The 18,523-nt window shown below is 34.8% G+C and overlaps 1 protein-coding gene across 1 annotated transcript in view; it reads right to left on the reverse strand.

The window, feature by feature from the left end:
- LOC129231288 (probable phenylalanine--tRNA ligase, mitochondrial) overlaps positions 1 to 18,523 on the reverse strand; it is a 43,276-nt gene that overhangs the window by 21,310 nt on the left and 3,443 nt on the right. Inside the window, exons 2-3 of the mRNA XM_054865580.1 lie at positions 13,348 to 13,507; positions 10,393 to 10,524 (exon numbers count right to left, since the gene is read on the reverse strand). Coding sequence (XP_054721555.1) covers positions 10,393 to 10,524; positions 13,348 to 13,507 — 292 coding nt within the window. The remainder of the gene's footprint in view (positions 1 to 10,392; positions 10,525 to 13,347; positions 13,508 to 18,523) is intronic.

The following is an 18,523-nucleotide window of genomic DNA, read 5'->3' on the forward strand; positions in this document are numbered from 1 at the left end:
ACCCTTGTATTTCATTATTTTTTGCAGCTTAACACTGAAACTTTTAAATATTAAAACAGGAAAAGAGGGTGAAGAGTTACGCATGCGCCATAAAAATGTCCCAGATGGAGTGTACCCAGTAACGTCACTGAGGTTTTCCCTCTCGTTTTTTCTTTCTCGGTGCTAAGACCCAGCCCTGATCCTTATCAGAGTTTTCAAAGAAGCATCAGTTTTAATAAAGCGTTGACTTCGATTTGCCCCCCCCCCACAGGCAGTTTCCTTTCCCTTTTAAATAAGGCAATATAACAAATAGTTCAAGAAAAAAGACCATTTGAAGAGTAACCCCTATATGTGCCAAATTCTGCTTGTCTTATTCAGAACAATACTGACTCAAGCCAGGGCCGCACACAAATGACAGCTGGTATATTTTGTGGACTGGCAAACTTTGACAAATGAGGTAGGAAGAAGCGAAGGAATGCGAGTGGCAAAATTAAAAATTTGGATATAACCAGTACAAATGGTAGGTAAACATCTCCTCTGTCTTGGGGCAAGATATTGTACTAGTAGCCCTGGTAGGTCCTGCTGTACAGCATGATTTAGAAAAAAATTTCAATGAAAGCCTACATAGGATCTTACCTTTAAACGTGTTTTACTCGGAACTTAAAATAGTCCACTTGCATCCCTTTGCTTCTCACTGCCTCAAATGGCGAGCGATTATTGTCCGTATCCGACTGTGCACTCAATTTTCAACTGAAGTTGATGTGCAATAAAAAAAAACCCTTTCAGGTACATTTTCAAAATTTGCCGACTTGTTTGTTCAAAATGCCGACTATGAAAAATACCTGGAGGTTGTCTCACCCCCCTCTTGCCACGTCCCTGCTTCCAAGCAATTGTTGTATAATAAATTTAAATACACTTCTTAAAAACACATTTGGGAAAGGTTTTATGAAAGCAAACACACGCACATGGTCCTCATCATTTGTGTCAAAGAGCTAAAATGAAACATTACTTTGAGTGAACACTGGAAATCTCAAAATACGACATTCTGCGGAAGGGCCCTAAGCAATAAGTTGAATAAATTTCTCTTGGAAATCTTCCGACATAGACAGGGCAGGGCCTCAAAGCACTTTTGGACACAAAAACGGTAAGATGTTCAATGTAAGCTGATAGTTGAATTTGAGTACTGTACATTGTAATTGTTATCAGCAAAAGCAGGGCGATTTTCCCCTGCTGATGAACACAGGGTCCGCAGACCTCCTATTTTTTTCTATTTTCCTACTTTTTAAAAAATTTCCGGTTTTTTCCTATTTTTTTCAATGCATAATCTTGCTTCCGCCTTTTTACCCATACTACTATATTTTTGTGCACCTTATCCACAGCCAATGGCGGATCCAGACGATCCTGTTGAGAGGGGCGATTGAGTAAGGCATTGGGGGGGGGGGAGGGGAGAAGGGACTAATGAAAATAAAATTTAGAAAATTGTTTAAGTATATTTATTTTTTTAATATTGTGTTTTAGTTTGTTTTAGTAGGACAAGGAGTTATGTCACACAATAAATTCTCACCTTCGTTACCTACACACAAAATGCCATTCCTCATTAACACGTGACAGTAATGACATCAAATTTTATTTTTCATGATACAAGGGAGTCCCCTTGTTTATTTTCATTCATAGTTGAAGTTGTGAGATTTTTGTCGAAAAACAAAACGATAGGTTTTGCTTCAAAAACTTAGTATGGTTATTCTGACTTCTCACCTCCGTGAACTTGAATTTCAGGGATGTAAATTAATGTAAAAAAAGAAGTGAACATGTTTTCATATGTTTAACATGTGCAGATTGTAGCAACAAAGAAAAAATAATTTCCCATGAAAAATGCATCAATTAGGCCTATATTAATGGAAAGACAAGGAAATTGTACAAAAGAAAGACCGCACTTAAACAGGTTTGTGTGTACATAGATTATACAGGGTGTTTCGTTTCCACCTGCAAGTCCTCTATCAGGGGTGATTACGTTCCGGTATTTTACCGGATTTCCGTTTTTTTCATCTTGATTTCTGGTATCTTCCTCTTCGAAAATACCGGAACTCCTATATTTTCAGAAGAACCCACTTTTGTAAAATTTAGGTTGATGTTTAATGAAAAGCCGAAAGTCCAAATTGAAGACGTTTTGTTTGGTATAAAGCAGGGTTCGTACGCTCTTTCAAAACTCCTCCAATACTCCTTCATTTTGGAAAGTTTTTTGAAGGGCCCTTCAAACTCTTTCATTTTGGTTTTATCTCCTTCAAAACTCCTTATTTTTTAGTTCGTCTACATAATCTTCCTCTATGACAGTAACTTAAAATAATTCAATCAACAACTGACTTCGCCACAAAGGCGATTTTAATGTAGCAATTTCGTATGTATATTTTTTTTCTTTTCATAAAGATGTGATTTACAAATTGATAAAAGTTGAAGGTGATAATTTTATTAGATATTTAAGAAATTTCATAAGTGAAGAAAACATGCTTAAATGGTGCTTGGCTATTTTTTCAAGTTGTAAAATGATTCTGCTTTTCCCTTCACCACACTCTTAATAGCAGAAGTCAGGTTGTCTAATTATTATTCAAATATTTAAAAACACATAAGTAAATGTACGATATTAAGTAAATGTGTTAGAAAAAACATTTTTTTCCTGGTAAATCGCAGTTATGATATTTTAAAAAGGGTCATCTACAAGTGATGTCATGCCTTGTGTCAGAGATGTGTTCATGACATTGTGACAAGAGGAATAGAGAGGGTGACAAATAGTGACATCACTCAGTTATTGTAACAATATGTTTATAAAAATATGACATGTGACAAGGAGGAGTTAGGTAAAGTGTGACACTTAGTGATAAAGGAGGAGGGGGAGGGGCAAATATGTTGGAAAAAGTGTGACATCGTTTAATGACAGCCCGTTAGTACTCCTTCAAAATCTCATTTTGCTCCTTCAAAACTCCTTCATTTTATTTCCGATATTGAGTACGAACCCTGTAAAGCGTAAGCTACCGTCATATTTTGCAATCTCTATGGTAATTGTTGAAGAACAGCTGGTTTGAGAGATGGAATAAAGGCGAGATAAGAAGAGGAAGGAGGGTTACTTGATATTTTCCCCCTTAATATTTTCGTTTCAAGATGTCTAATAGCGTTTCTCTGTTGCATATCTTAATATGCTGATGATGTAACTAGGAGTGCCCATTCCCCCCGACTGCGATGGCACCCCACAATTTTACCAAGCCCCCCTTTTTCCTCAAGAATTGCCACCCACTAATAAAAAGACTTAAATTCTTCTAAATTCATTTCTCCAAAAGTTTCTGTGGTATAATATGCCTCATGATTCCCCCCTCCCCCCCCCCCCACACACGAAAATCCTTGCTGTAACTATATTATTAGAATAAATTGCTAAAATATTTATTCGCCAAGATAGCCTATGGCTTTTCTCTGTTGCAGATGCTTATGTAATAGGCTTTTCAATCCCCCCCCCCCATAAAATGAATTTAACGACCTATATATATATATATTGAAAATATCGATATTTGGAGAGCGATATATCGTGGTATTAAAATTCGGATATCGCACAGCCCTATTGCACAGTTATCATAATACATGCTGCCCCTTTTGCCCCAAACTTATTTAATTCTGAAATCTTTATGCACTTTTAGTAAATGAATGTAATTAATTTTTAAGGATTCAGATACAGTGGAGAAAAATTAAACATTCTTTGAAAAATTTTAAGAAATGAGAAAAATTAAAAGAATTTAATTCCCTCCATGCACATGGACATATCAAGTCCAATTAAAACTTCGAGTTTTAGCTCCAGCAAACAATAATGTATATAAATAATGTGTACATACACGTAATGTGTATATATATGCCCATCAAAACACTTTTTCTTCTTGGAAAGAAAGTTCAGGTATTTTTTCATGGAGTCACAATCACCCCTGCTCTATATTTGCAAACGTTAGTCCTAGATGCATACTTCCAATCGCAAAAACGTTCAAAATCAGGTACAGGGTTAATGTATTGAAAGTTTGAAGCAAAAATAAAAATGATTCAAATAATACAAAATTTAACTTTTTATATGGGCCCTAGGTCATCCAACTTATATTCAGGGAAGTCATTGAAAAATAATTCCAACACAAAAGGTTTGACATTAGCACAACCAATATTCACCGAGATATGAAACATAGCGTTTCGTGACTTACAGCCCTTCACACTCACTGTCAATAACACCTTTTTTTTTTGGGGGGGGGGGGGGAATATAGCAGTGTACAAAGGTTTAAAATTTTTGTTTGCATAGTGTGTGGTTTTTCAAATTGATTGAGGTTTTGTAGTATTTTTGTGTATCACAGCATAATATTTGCATTTGTTTTTGAATAGCATTGAAAATCATAAAAACTTTGTTTTTTTACTTCGACAACCTGTCATTCTTCTGAAAAGACGATAAGTTCCTATCACATCTTCTATCTGGTCCTTTAAAACTTTAAACTTGAATATCTCCTTGAGTTTTGGTAGCATAAATGTCAATTTTTTTTGTATTAGTAATATATTTTGATGGAGATTATTTAATATAAGTTAGGGGACCTAGGGCCGTATAAATCGTTATTATTTTTATTTTTTGACTCTTTTTTTTTCGCTTTGAACTTTTACTATCTTAACCCTGCATCTAATTTTTAACATTTTTGCAATTGGAAGTATGCATCTTGGACAAATGGTTACGAAAAAAAGGTCTTGATGGTTAAAACGGAACACCCTGCATATTTTAAATGAAACACTCGGCTTCTCTTAACCGATCAAATTGATAATAATATTAACAGCAGTAATAATAATATATATTTTAATAAAGATAATAATCTCATCAAATGTGCCCTCCCCCCCTCCAAGAGGGGTGGCACTTGCACACCCCCTCAAACATTAAGGAACCAGACTCTCAAAAAGAGAAAGACCCCTTACCACTAAAAACACCCACACAAAAAAGGTCTTGCAAGGTGAATTAAATTATTTTCAGGACAGGCACAAAAAGGTATTCAACAATATTTATAAAAATACTTCTATTACAGTATAAGCATCTTGACTTAACAATTCAAACAACCTTGTAATTAAAACATGGATGACTGACAAATCACATCTAAAAGGTCCGTCTAAACAACAATAAAAATAAGTAAATAAAATAAAAGAAATAAACAGAATATTTCTATTACTTCATTTTTTACTTATCGACTATCAAATTTAACTTATGTTTTATGATCATTATTAAATAATAATTTTGAGTAAGAGGGGATGAAAAATTAATTATGGTCACACATGTACCCTTAACAAAATATTTAATCGACCAGTTATGGGCACATTAGCTTGAAAGGATCTTAAATATTTTAACTAAGGTCAAAATTTTACCTATTTGATAGAAAAAAAAAGCTGAGGTATGTAACAATAGAACTGCGATCTGGTGAAAAACAGCAATGCAATTTCTACAGTGTCTCTCGACTTTTTTTGACATGCGAGCCTGCAAAAGCTTTTCAAAAAAATTCCCACGGACCTGTGCTGTTAGTTATTTTTTAACTTGTAAAAAAAAAATGTTCGCGAACTGTTAAAAACTAGTGAAAAAAATTTACGAACTGCTGAAGTTTTTTCCCCCCTTCCTTTTTTACAAAGTAATAATATAATAACAAATGAATAAGTAAATATATAAATAAAACTCTATTAAATAACTGTTACACAAATATTTAAATGATAAGACAAGAAGTAACTATTGTAAAAAAATAGACATAAGTAAAAAAAAAATAATTTGAAATTTGACCACTTGAATTCAAATTATGTTTTTCACAATTACAAATGTGTGTGTATGTAGGCGTGTGTGTTTATGTGTGTGTGTTTGTGTATAGGGGGTATGTGTATGTGTGTGTAGGCATGTGTGTTTATGTCTGTGTGCAGGTATGAGTGTGTGGGTAGTTGTGTGTTTGTGTATAGGGGGAATGTGAATGTGTGTGTAGGCATATGTGTTTTTTGTCTGTGTGCAGGCATGAGTGTATGTGTAGGTATCTATCTGTATGTATGCGTGTGTGTAGGTGTCTGTATGTATGCGTGTGCATGTGTTTGAGTGTGTGTATGTGTTTGTGTGTGTAGGTGTGTGTGTGTATAGGTGCCTGTAAGTGTAGGATATGGATGCAACCTGGAGACGGTTTTCGCTTGAGGAGCAGCATCATGAGGTGGCCGGTCGACGCTGGTGCTGGCAGAGGGTGCTGGTGAGAAAAATCAAAGGAACGCCAAAAACGGTCAAATGAAAGCAATAAACAATCGTGATTGCTCAAAAAAGCTGCTGAGGAATCAGAAAATTATGAAAATTAATCTCAAAACTGACGTAAAAGATTAAGTGTAGGATAATATTATCATAAGGTATTATGGAGTTTTCTTTCATTTCTTTTTTTTTTATTTTTTGCGTGGACGACCAAAAAATCTGAGGACCAGTCATTTTTTTTCTCTGCCGGTGCGTCAGACCACCGGGCTGCTCTATTATTCGAAAAAAAAGTCTTTACACAAAAATTTTGAGAATAAACATCTCTAACTCCAAAAACAAACAAATAACTAAAAAAAATTATGTATGTGTTGTAAAACAAATGCACCGAATCTCATGAAACCAGAAATTTCCATGCCTTTTGGAAAAACTAAGACAAAAAAACAAGCGGAACGGTACAATAAAAGGTTTTTCCTGACACATGGGCAGGGGGCAACTGATTCTCTGCCCCTTTACATGTTATTCTATTGAGCAACATTGCTAGACTCTTCCCCACTGACCTCTACTCTTCTCTCCAAGCTACTGCTCTCGGTTGGTATTAGACAACTACGATTTCTTTCGAACTCGGCGAAATTTGCCCACCCTTGAGTTGCAATGAATTGCTTCGGGTGTTATCACCCGCCGTTGTTCACTTTCTGATTCAGTCATTGCGATTGGCTAAGGGCAGAGGCGTGACCCTTAGTTTCGGGGGCAGCTTCAAGCGAGCCCGCAGCTCTCAAAGCTGTGCACAGTGCTAAAATTAATGGGATTTAAAAACTTTCTGGTTATGCTTAGAGATATGCGGGGGGGGGGGGGGGGCTAGATGTTTGAAATCTGTTGTTCGCCTTACTTTTTGCTTTTTTAAACTGAAGCACAAAACGATATTTTTGTTAATAATGTATTTTATTGATTACAATTTTTTGGGTGGGCCGGGCCCACCCTGCCCACAGCGACGAGCCGCCCCTGGTGGTCCAACCCCACACACTCCACTAGGGCGCAAAAAACTTAAGTAAATTCCTGAGCATCAAAGGATCGCAGTGGCATGCTTGGAAAAAAATCCATTATAAACTGGATTTGCATTAGAAAATCCCCCCGTATACTGTATTCGCACCCGCCCCCCTTCCCTCATAGGTAGGCGAAAAAACCTATGACAGTTCCTGACCATCCAAGAACCGCTGTGCCAAACTTGACAAAGATCCATCGAAAACTCTTGATTCCTATAACGAAACCCCCGGTGCGAGGGGGCGTGGGGTGGTTCTGATTGCGAACAAAAACTACCCTATGTGAAATCCTGAGCATCAAAGGACCTCTCTGCCATATTTGGCAAAAATCTGACGCAAATTGTGAATTTGCATTAGTAAAATTGTCATTTGGTTAAATTTTCTTTACTAATAATAAAGCTCAAAGTCTCTCTGTCTGGATGTCCGTAGGATATCTGGATGTCTGTAGAATATCTGGATCTCTGAGATGTGCATAGCGTCTAGACTGTTTGGCCGATTTTCATGAAATTTGGCACAAAGTTAGTTTGTAGCATGGAGGTGTGCACCTCAAAGCGGTTTTTAGAAAATTTGTTTTTGTTCTTTTTCTATTTCAATTTTAAGAACATTTTCCAAAGTAAAATTATCATAAGATGGACGAGTAAATTACGAAATTATCATGACGTGGAATGGATGGGAGAGCGAATGAACATAGCCAATTGGCGAGAAATTCGTCATCCATAATTTGTAAATATACAGGCGAAACGAATGACCTTTTAATTTTCAACTACGGACAAAGCCATGCGGGTACCACTAGTATAATATATAACACATATGAAACTATTGTTTTTATAACTGTTTTCTACCGATACACACATTTTTCAATGTTAATTTTAAAAATGTAATCAATTTTCCTTCAGCAGTTCCAATAAAAAACGCATATTGTTAGGTAAATCAATTTTCTCATCAGTGTCATTGTTTCACAAGCAATTTAACAGAGAAACAAACATGAAAATTTCTTCATTTTTTAAATTCCGGTATTTGACAACTGTTATAAAATAAACTCAAAAAATACCAAGCAATAGAGCTGCAATGAATCATGATGGCTTCAAATCCATTAATGCGTAGAAATTATAATAAAAACCCTTTTTCAAGCATCTATCCAATATATGCTTCATCTCGCCTAAAATGCGTAGAACTTATATAAAAACTCTATTTTCGCGCATCCATTCAAAATATGCTTCATCGCCGAAAATGTGTAGAACTTATATAAAAACCCAATTTTCGCGCATATCACCGTAAATGAGTAGAACTTACTTAAAATACTTATTTTCTCTCATCGCTCGGAGCTGCGGGCAATAGCAAGAATGTATCATCGTTTTAACTGGTTCCGTGTGTCATGAATGGAATTTATGTTTTTCCTTTTAATTTCGTTCAGATGAGTTGCACTCCCTCTAGTGAGATAAATATGCCAAAAAAGTAATCTCATTAGGATTTTTTCATTTTTTTAATGAAAATATTTTTGTTCAGTATTTTTCTTAAACCTTTTATTTAGTGCAATATCAATGGTTTATGTGTAATTTGAACTATGAATTGTGTTGATATATCAATTATTTTTTAATTGTTGCATTAAGATGCTTTCTTAACCAACACATATTCATTTCCCAGAGCCCACGAGCTATGTCAGCTTTGTCAGAAATTAGGGGCTCGGTCCTTGGAAGGGCCTCGCTCTGAGTCGTAATAGTATAGGTTTTGAAAACTTTATAGGTGGAGGGGAATCGGAGACCTAACTGACAAGGGGTCCACCTTGACTTTCGATGGCATTGTTAATTTTCCGTTACTATAGGTAAATATTAAATAACTGTTTGAAGAAAGCAGATAATTTCTTGAAATTTAAAACACTTACCCATCTTACCGTACTATGAAAGATTATGTTTTTTTGAGTCAGCATTTTAATTTCTCTGTAATTGAGTCCCATATTTCCTTTTCAAGCGATAAATCGCATGGATAGAAATTTAAATATCGTTATTGCGGTAGTAGATACATGCTGATATATTACGGTATTATCGGTATATCGCCCAGCCCTACTTTACACTTATAAACATAATATATTTTATGCAGTAGATGAATCTATTCAGCTTACTTTTCAAACTAAGATAAGTTCTCTAACTATTCAATACATTTTTAAGATTTATAAATACGTTATAATACTTTGATAAGAAGTGATTTTGTTTTATGCTTTGCTTAAAAATATGGTTTCCATCATCATGTACGTTTTAGTGTAAAAGAATATGTTGAGCAATTAGTTTTCTTAGTTATATCAGTATAGTGTATGAGAAAAACTGAAATTTTTTATTTTGCTCTATACTGAATTGAGCTCTAATTTTGAAGAAAACCAATATTGCAAGAAGGAAAATCACACACATCAAGAGGGATCTATGTAGTTTTGCCTGTTGAAGTTAAGATTGTGTAATGCAAAACAGTAGTTAAATTTAGAGCATCACAAATTTAAAAATGCAAAATTAATTTATAAAAATAAAATGAATTGATTTTAATTAAGGGTTTTGATTACAAAAATCATTTGATTCAAATCAATTGATTTAAATCAATGCTTTTTTTTAATCAATTGATTTAAAATATGATTTAAATCAAGCTGATTTAAATCAACGAACCCTGGAACTTATTCCACTTGGAAAAATTCAGATACATTTTTTTCCCCTTGAGTTGTACAGGTGATGTGTTTCAGTTCTGGGAGGAGTTTTAACCTCCAAACTCCTCCCGTAGCAGTACCATTGCCAGGGAAACATCTTTCAATGTTTACAGAATATGATAGGATAAATAAATGGAATTACTTCCTACAAACTAGCATACTGCATTTCTCCAGTTAAAACATTTGAAACTTTCCAGAGTTAAATGAATAAATAAAAAACCTTTTTTTTTAATCAGAAAATTGGGAAAGAAAAGAAAAAAAAGGGCAAAGACATAGAAAAAATATAAAAACTATTAAAGTCTTCAAAATGAAAAAAAAAAAAACATCAAAATATGCAGAAAAGATTCATTGTCATCAGTTCTGTGAAGAAATATCAATGCACGAGTTCGAGAAAATTTTGCGAAATGCTGCAATAATATATCTAAAAGAAATATTACCTCTGTTGAGAATTTCTTGCTCCATTATGCCACAACCAAGAACTTCCAACCATTTACCATCATGAAAAACTTCCAACTCCCAAGATGGGTGAGTGAATGGGAAGTATGAATCTGTCCATTTGTATTCAATGGCTGTAAATGGCAGAAAAACACAAGTTTAGCTCAAGTCATACAAATTATTTGCAAGATAGGCAATTTCTCTTGAAATTACTGTTTAACTTAGGACATGAATTAGTACTTGAGTGCTAAAATTAAAATTATAAGCATTAACAGTGAAAAAGCCTGAATTTGCCAAAAAAAAAAAGATGTTTATTTCAGGGTCATTAGAAACTTTTAGCTTAATCTGGCAGTATCTTTTAGTTCAAACCTTTTAGCATTGTAAAAGGGTTCCGTGTAACCCCCAAAATGCATGTATTTTTTAACCATGATTATAATTTTAATGCCTTAACATTGAAAGTACACGATTGATTTCATTTTTGATGTGATGAAGTATTGTTTGCTATAAAAAGAATTAATTTAAACTTTTTAATTTTAACTAATTTTTTATTTACTTGCAATGTTACTGCCAGTATTGAAGTTCACAAATTTCAGCTTCAATTGCACGGTATTCTATGTTTATTTAAATCTTTGTCAGTTATTAATATAACAATTCAGTTATCAATATAACCTACAATTTCATTTTTGGAAGTTTCATTTCGAAAATTTTACGGAGAGGAACATCCTAACTCGCCTTCCGTTTAAAACTCCTGAAGATTGTTTAAAATTCCATTTTCAAACTTTAATTTTGAAAAAAATGCAGAAGAGTCCTTGTTCCACTTCCTTTTTGCTACCGAAGGTGACTTAGTAGTTGTGAGACACCCCCTGCCCCCCTCAAAGAAAAAAAAACAACCAAAATTACCCTAAAGCTGATTTTTGAGACTTATATTTTGAAAAATTGTCCCAGCCCCCTATTTATCCAAAAATTACACTTATGACACGCCTTCCACTCACAAAAATAACCTTCTCAAAAATCAGTAGCTGCATCAGCCAATGCTCCTAACATAACCAAAAGTCATGTAAAGTTGTGAGTTTTGAAATAAACTTCAATTTTTGAAAAACTCTGGTGCAGAGTCCTGAACTCCATCCCAACCCAAATGTCATTAACCCCTTGAGGACCAGCGCATGGAAAACGAAGCGCAGCTACGGGACCGAACGTTCCGAAATGGAACACCGCCATCGGCCCGAGCATTTACAGCAGTTAAGCCTAACTGAACAAAAATATTCATATAAAATCAGCATTTCAAAATAATGACTTGAAGTTTTAAATTTTCTTAAACAATGCACCACTGATTACTAATTATTAATATAAAGACTATTACATTATTAGAAGGGAGTAAAATAAGTAGAATACTAAAACTTTAACTATGTGCACAAAGTTAAATAATATGTGCACAAAAACAAAGTTAGAGTTAGACATCGTGAGTGTGCAATCAAAGAAAAAGAAATGTAGCGAAAAAATATGTTCCTTATGTAATTTTAATTAAAACAACTTAGGTCAACGAATTTAAACTAGTTAAATTCCCACGCAACAAGTCTCAAAATTGCTTCATAATTCTCTCAAAAACATTCCCTTTCACTCACTTCGCTAACCATTTTTATTGCAATGTTCCAGTCTCCAAATGAAAAAGAATAAATAAAGAAGAACAATATCAGAAAGGATTCAAAAATAATCATAAACTTCAGTGCCGCTTGAAATCATTCCTGTACTCTCATCGAACGGGGAATCCCAAAAGTCTGGAACACATACGCAAAAATATTTTAACCTTCCTCCCCTCCCCCATAATTTATTCAGCTAAATGTATATCTCTTTCAATTACTCGAAAACAAAAAAAGAGAAGTAAAGATATAAACAAGAGCAATTGAGACCTCATAAATCATATGCGCAGAGCAGTGATTCACTGTTGTTTACATAAAAAAAATCTATCCCATTGAGAGGCCCAAATAAAAAACTAAAGCCGGTACATGAAGGTCAAATACCTTGTGACTCGAATATGATCAAAGTTATAGCCATTTAGCGCCATCTATTATCGTTTAAATATTCAATTCAATTGTTCCATTTCGAGAAAGCGTATATGTGACGCTGGGACGTCAGCGTCGATCAGAGCGCGTAGCGGTTACGTGCCGCTGGGCTGATAAGAGAGGAATTGTTGCGTAGCGTCCATGTGACGCTGGGTGCGAACGGGTTAAAGGTGGCCTAGAATTTCTTTTTAGGAGTTCTATTCAAAAAACACTGCCTGAGGGGATCCTCCAAACCCCTCTTCTTTATGTAGATTGCTTACAATTGCGCATTTAAAACCTTTGTTTTCAAAAATTGACAGGTGGGGCCCCTAAACTTTTCTCCTCCTAATGTCGTGAAAAAAAAAAGTTTAAAAATGTTTTTTTGAAGCTTTGGTTTTGAAAACATCCGAGATAGAATTCCATAACACCCCTTTCTCTAATGGTCTAACTTCATCAAAGATGGCCTACAATTTACCTTTTAAGAGTTCTATTTTTGAAAATTTTATGGGAAGAACCCAGAACACCCTTTTTTTAACACCATTGGAGATCAGCCTAAAATTGTGGTTTGATAATTCAATAATGCAAAATTTCCAGAAGAAAATTCTTTTTTACCCTTCCCCTTATGTCACTAAATATGGCTTACAAGCGAGTTATAAAGACTAATTTAGAAAGATCTACCATGAAGTGCCCCTGAATCTTTCTGCTACTTAACATGCATTGTTGAAAAAATTGGGGCCACCAAACATCTCTCACCTTTAGACTTTGCGATGCCCTAATTATGCTAAAAGTATAGATTAATACAAGTCTTAGGAGAAGGACCAAAATCAGATTTTACTGGCTGATGGGGGGGGGGGGGCAAAAATACAAGTTTTTAAGCTACAGCCCTACTTATATTTTAAAAGATAAAAAATCACTTACTTGCACCAAAAATTCTCTTTACCAAACCAACTAAACAATCTTTCAAATCTTTTTCCATTAACTTTGTAGCTTCTAAAGTATGGCATTCTTGTTTCTCAGGCCTTCTAGTATCTTTTTCAAAAATTTCAAGATCTTGTCCATTCTTCACACTGCTGAACAGCTAAACATAAAACATTCAAATAATTTAAATTTTTTTGTCATGTTTATAAACTACACAAAATGAATTATTTAAAAAAATAAACAGTTGTTATTTCAGCTACATATACAGTAGAAGACCGTTATAATGCACACCTTGGGATCAGAGCTTTTGCGTTACACAGGTTTTTGCGTTATATAGATCAATTCACAAATTTTGAAAGTAATGTTCAGAATATATCTATAAAAAAGCACTTCAGAGTGAGTTTTATCTGCAATGAGTATTAAAGCACTAACATTACAATTCACAGCCATTCACAAATAAATATGTTTCACAATTAAAAGAAAGTGAAATATCCTGCACTTGTGCAAGATTCATGATTTGCATAACAGCTGCATCTTCAAGAGCCACCTGGTATTTTCTGCTTACTATGAATACTCATTTTCATTTAAAAGCTTTAAATTAAGATGGAAAGATAAAAACCTGTTCCAAAATTTAATTTGCTTAACAATTTTTATGTTTGCAAAGCAAAACGGAGGGATTTTTTAAATTTCAAAACCTATTGTTTACTTCAGAAAAGTTGTGTGGTTTATAGAGAATTGCGTTATATAGGTCGGCGTTATAAAGGTATTCCACTGGATACATATGTTATGGTTCTCTGCAGGGGCGGACTGGCCAGGTCAGCTAGTCGGGGATTCCCGACTGGGCCAACCACCCGGTGGACCACTTCAAGCATTTTTTTTATTAAACTTAATACATTTAAATTCACACCCAACATTTTTTTAAGTTTCATTAAAATATAAATAAGTAAAAACATGTAATTCGTATAATCTGCGTAAAAAAGCGTTTGGAAACAGGTTTTTTTTCCACCCTAAGCAGGGACCAAAGTAAATAGCCGAAGTTCACCACATACGAACGCTTTCCTCTCATTTATCAACTTTCTCTCTAGTTTTTAGAGCTCTGGGGGCCATGGCCCCCACCATTGAAAAAAACGGGAGGGGGCCAGAAAAATTGGGGTCCGACGCGGCCTGGAAAAGCGCCCGGGACGAAAAAAGCGGGTTAAAAACTTGTATTTGTACTTCTGTTAACAAAAATTGAAGGGACTTGCACCATTAGACAAAACGGCCCCGGCACTGCTATAAATGTGTGGATCATGCTTTGGGTTGTTGATACATGAACACGAGCAGGGGCCTACACAGGGGGGGGGGGAGAGAAAGAAGGGACAGCTGTTGGCCTGGTTCCAATCCTGAGGAAGGCCCGAGATTTTTTAAATGAGGGGTGAAATATATGTAGGGACGTAGTGGGTTAACAAGGTAGAGGGGACCCCGTAAAAGTCATTTGTGACGTGCCCCAAAATTTCTGTGCACGCCCCTGGTATTCACTGGTTGTGACAGATTCAACTAAATGCTGTCACTTGGCAAGATATTTCATTGGTCTATTGTAAATTATTGCTATACGAGTATTTTCATCTCCAAATCGCATACGGGAAAGCTAAAGCAAGTCTGGACTACTATAAACTGAATATGAAACAGAACAAAATTTCGAATTCAAGAGAGCTCCTGAACGCAAGTGGATTTAAGACTGAGTTCTGGGGTGCTGTGGAGGGCAAGGTTTCTTTTTTTTTTTTTTTTGAGCTACATTAGTTGAGGAGTAATTTATCAAAAGGGAACATGTCCCTCATATTGTTAGAAAAATTCATTTTATGATATTTTCTAAATCTTTCAGACGACCTTTATCAAATCACTTACTCTCAAGAAGTCCGAACGTGGAAAATCCTATTTTATTTAAGGGTAAAGGGTAAAGTGGCTTTTTGATCAAAAGGTAACAAATCCGTCCTCTGCACGTTTTATTTTGAACAAAAGGGGACATATCCTGAAAGAATCTGTAGTACGAAGATTCCTTTTAGATCCAAAGAAACACATGTCCAAAATCCTCAAATTTTAATCCACAATTTTTAGGTTCATGTACTTCGATAAGAGAATATGAGAAGGTGAAATATTCGAGTTTTGGTGAAAGTGGAATTTTCAACATGCAGGTTTTCGTTCAAAAGGGCACATATCCAAAATTAAGATGGCGATAACTCCCTTTTTTTTTTTACAAAAACATTTCTTACTTTTCACCTTTGATTTGCTGTGCTTTTGTGCTCAATTCTGTACCCAGAGAAGTTGATAAAACTATTTTTCTTTTACCTTAATTCGTCTTTCTCACCTCCTGAACATTTTTGGAGATTGGATATGTTCCCTTTTGATAAATTAGTCCTCGGTTGTAATCAGAGCCAGGTTTATGCTTAACGGGGTACCTAAGTTATTTCAGATATGAGGTCCCTCTGTAGTCTAAAAGTCACCAACGATACTAGCCTTAAGTCTACAATTGAGGACTTTGATGCAACAACCAGTTCAGTCCAAACTTTTTTCTTTTAAATTCATTTTTGCATGTAGCTGATAGTATAGAAATTTCGATTGGTGCTACAACGGGAACCAAATATAATATCATACCTCTGCTTTCTAGTAAATAATGTGGGAAAGATATTAGCCTTTTTACCGGACAATGATGTTATTTGTTGGTCTTACCAAAAATGAGTAAGTCTGGACTTACTTGGTTCTTGCATCAAGGCCCTCAATTGTGTTTTCAGATTTAAATATCGAAAAATTGCCAGACAAAGTCTTCAAACCTTCGTTGTTCCCCTAAAGTCACTAAAGATAGCCTAAAATTTCACATTTTGAAATTTTCGTGGGAGAGCTCGGTTACCCTTTTATAAGCACTATAGCCAAAAATCGATTTCAGTTTCAGAAAAAATGCCCCGAGGGAACCAGTGTTTCCCTCAGACCAAAAAAGTGGCAGTGTGCTTTCAGATAAAAGGGTACTGTTTAGAGAAGTTTTGTAAAACGGGTGCTTCTTTTACTTTTTGGTTTTCTAAGTATATGTACAATATTTAAGTGTTTTCGATAGTAATTATTTTTAAAATATTGAAAAGCTTTTTGATGTTAAGTTTCAAAGGTAATGCAAAAAATATTCAGATATATTCTAATCAGATTCTTGTGGATAAGTTATTGAAACGAAAGAGTTACGTTTCAAGGACAGGCTTATGTGAATCTTTAACCTTTTGAAAAAAAAAAAAAAAATAGCTTTTGTGCAGTTTTGTCTAAACTTTTAAGGGGCAAGGAGGGATGATCAAGTTAAGGCTCAAAAGTTAGCTTAAAAGCAGAAGGGCACAGCGCTCTCCTAAAAAATCTGGGGGGAAACACTCAAGAAACCTGTCCCCTTTCCTTTTAATGTTTTCAAACACATTATAAGATTATGTTTTTAAAATTCCAATGTCGAAAAATTAAGAAGGAGAGTCACCGGAATCCCTATAGTAACTAAATGCAGTTTAAAGTTGGGTAGAGTATACTACAGTTGTTAAATGCTTCCAAATGAGAACACTGAGCCTCCTCCTCTCTCAAGCGTGACCAATGATAATTTTTCGCTTTTTAATAGTTCAAAAACGAAACTTTTTCGTAGAGAGTTCCCGATGCTTCCCTGCTCTATTAGTTTTACTAAGAGTAACCTAAAATTGCATTTCTAAAACTTCTCATTTTGGAGAATTTTTGGGAAGAGCCCTTGACATTCTATTGTAAACAAAGATAGCCAAAAATAGACTTCAATTTTGAAAAAAAAAAATGTTAAGAAAACAAAATCGTGGGGGAACCCTCTCTTTTTCCTGCCTTTAACGCTACCGAAAATTGTAACTTCAACTTTGAAAATATCGCTTGGAAGGGAACTCTAGAACCCCTTCTCCCAATTCTTTTCTCCTTATGCCTATATAGATCAACCGATTTCGAAAAATTTCCGGGGAAATTTACCTGATTCCTCTCTTTCCTTGTGTCCTTCCTATGTTGTCAGTATAGAAACCTAATGATGTGCCTTTTCAGACTTATACCATTAGTATCCTTTGAAGGCGCATAAAAAATGTGTCAGTGTTAGCTTTATTTTACGTTTAACAATTTTTTTTTTAGAACCTTAAAACTTGATTTGGAAACTTAAAAGGGAAATAGGAACTATAGTGGTAGTTTAATGTCTTTTCTCAGTTCGAAAGAATCGAGATCTTGTACTGGTTAATTCAACTTTTTTAATTTACAGAGGTGGGCCAAAATACTCTTTTGCCGACTAAGCCAAAGTTAGCCCGCCCGCCCCAGGTTCTCAGTATACATTTTCTCTTGGGTAGCCAAATTTCAACAATTAATCGCCAAACATTTTCAAAAATAGGTGCAGTCAGAATGTCAAAAATGTTAGTATTGCAAAAATTACAGCTAATGTGGGGCAAAAAAAAAAAAGTCTCTTTCTTTCTCTTCCCTCATACTTTCTACATTTTGAAAAGTGGCAGTTCTGTACACACCACTATCTGACACTTAAAAATTTGCTCAAATTTAATTAAAAATGCTCAAAATTAAGAATGATGTAAAAATATGTGTGCAAAGGGTCAATTAAAGCTAATTAGTTTAACATTTAAGTTAACTGATACGATCACCAAAATTTTAAGAAAGTTTAGAAAAGATTTGAAACATCCTGAATTAAAGTAACTCGGAATATTTCCTGACTAATCCATAAATTTATCTTCTAAACTCCTTAATTTCGATATTCCATTGCCGTCATAAAGTTTTTTTAAAGAATTTTTAGAAAAATGAATAATTTAGCTTGATTCAACTCGGATGGAGCTGATTACAAACTCCCGAGAGAATGTGGCAAAATGGTGGTCGTGCAAGACCTCTGCTATGGAATATGAGATATATTAAGTTATAAATAGTGCTAAGCACAAAATTAGTCATATCCATGCAGTAGAATCACATAGAAAACCAAAATGGGAGAAGTCTACAGAAGCAGATGCAACTGGATTTCGGAATGCATAAAAAATCAGGACTAAGGCAAGTAAAATGTTGGTAAGCAGACCTGTCATTTCAAAGTTTTCAAGGGAAGTCAAAGCAAAAGATATATATACTCAATGCTTTTTAAAGGAAAAAAATAATGGTTAATAGAGTAAACATATTACTAGAGTACAAGAAT

The sequence above is a fragment of the Uloborus diversus genome, chromosome 1, assembly GCF_026930045.1.
Source record: "Uloborus diversus isolate 005 chromosome 1, Udiv.v.3.1, whole genome shotgun sequence".
NCBI lineage: Eukaryota > Metazoa > Arthropoda > Arachnida > Araneae > Uloboridae > Uloborus > Uloborus diversus.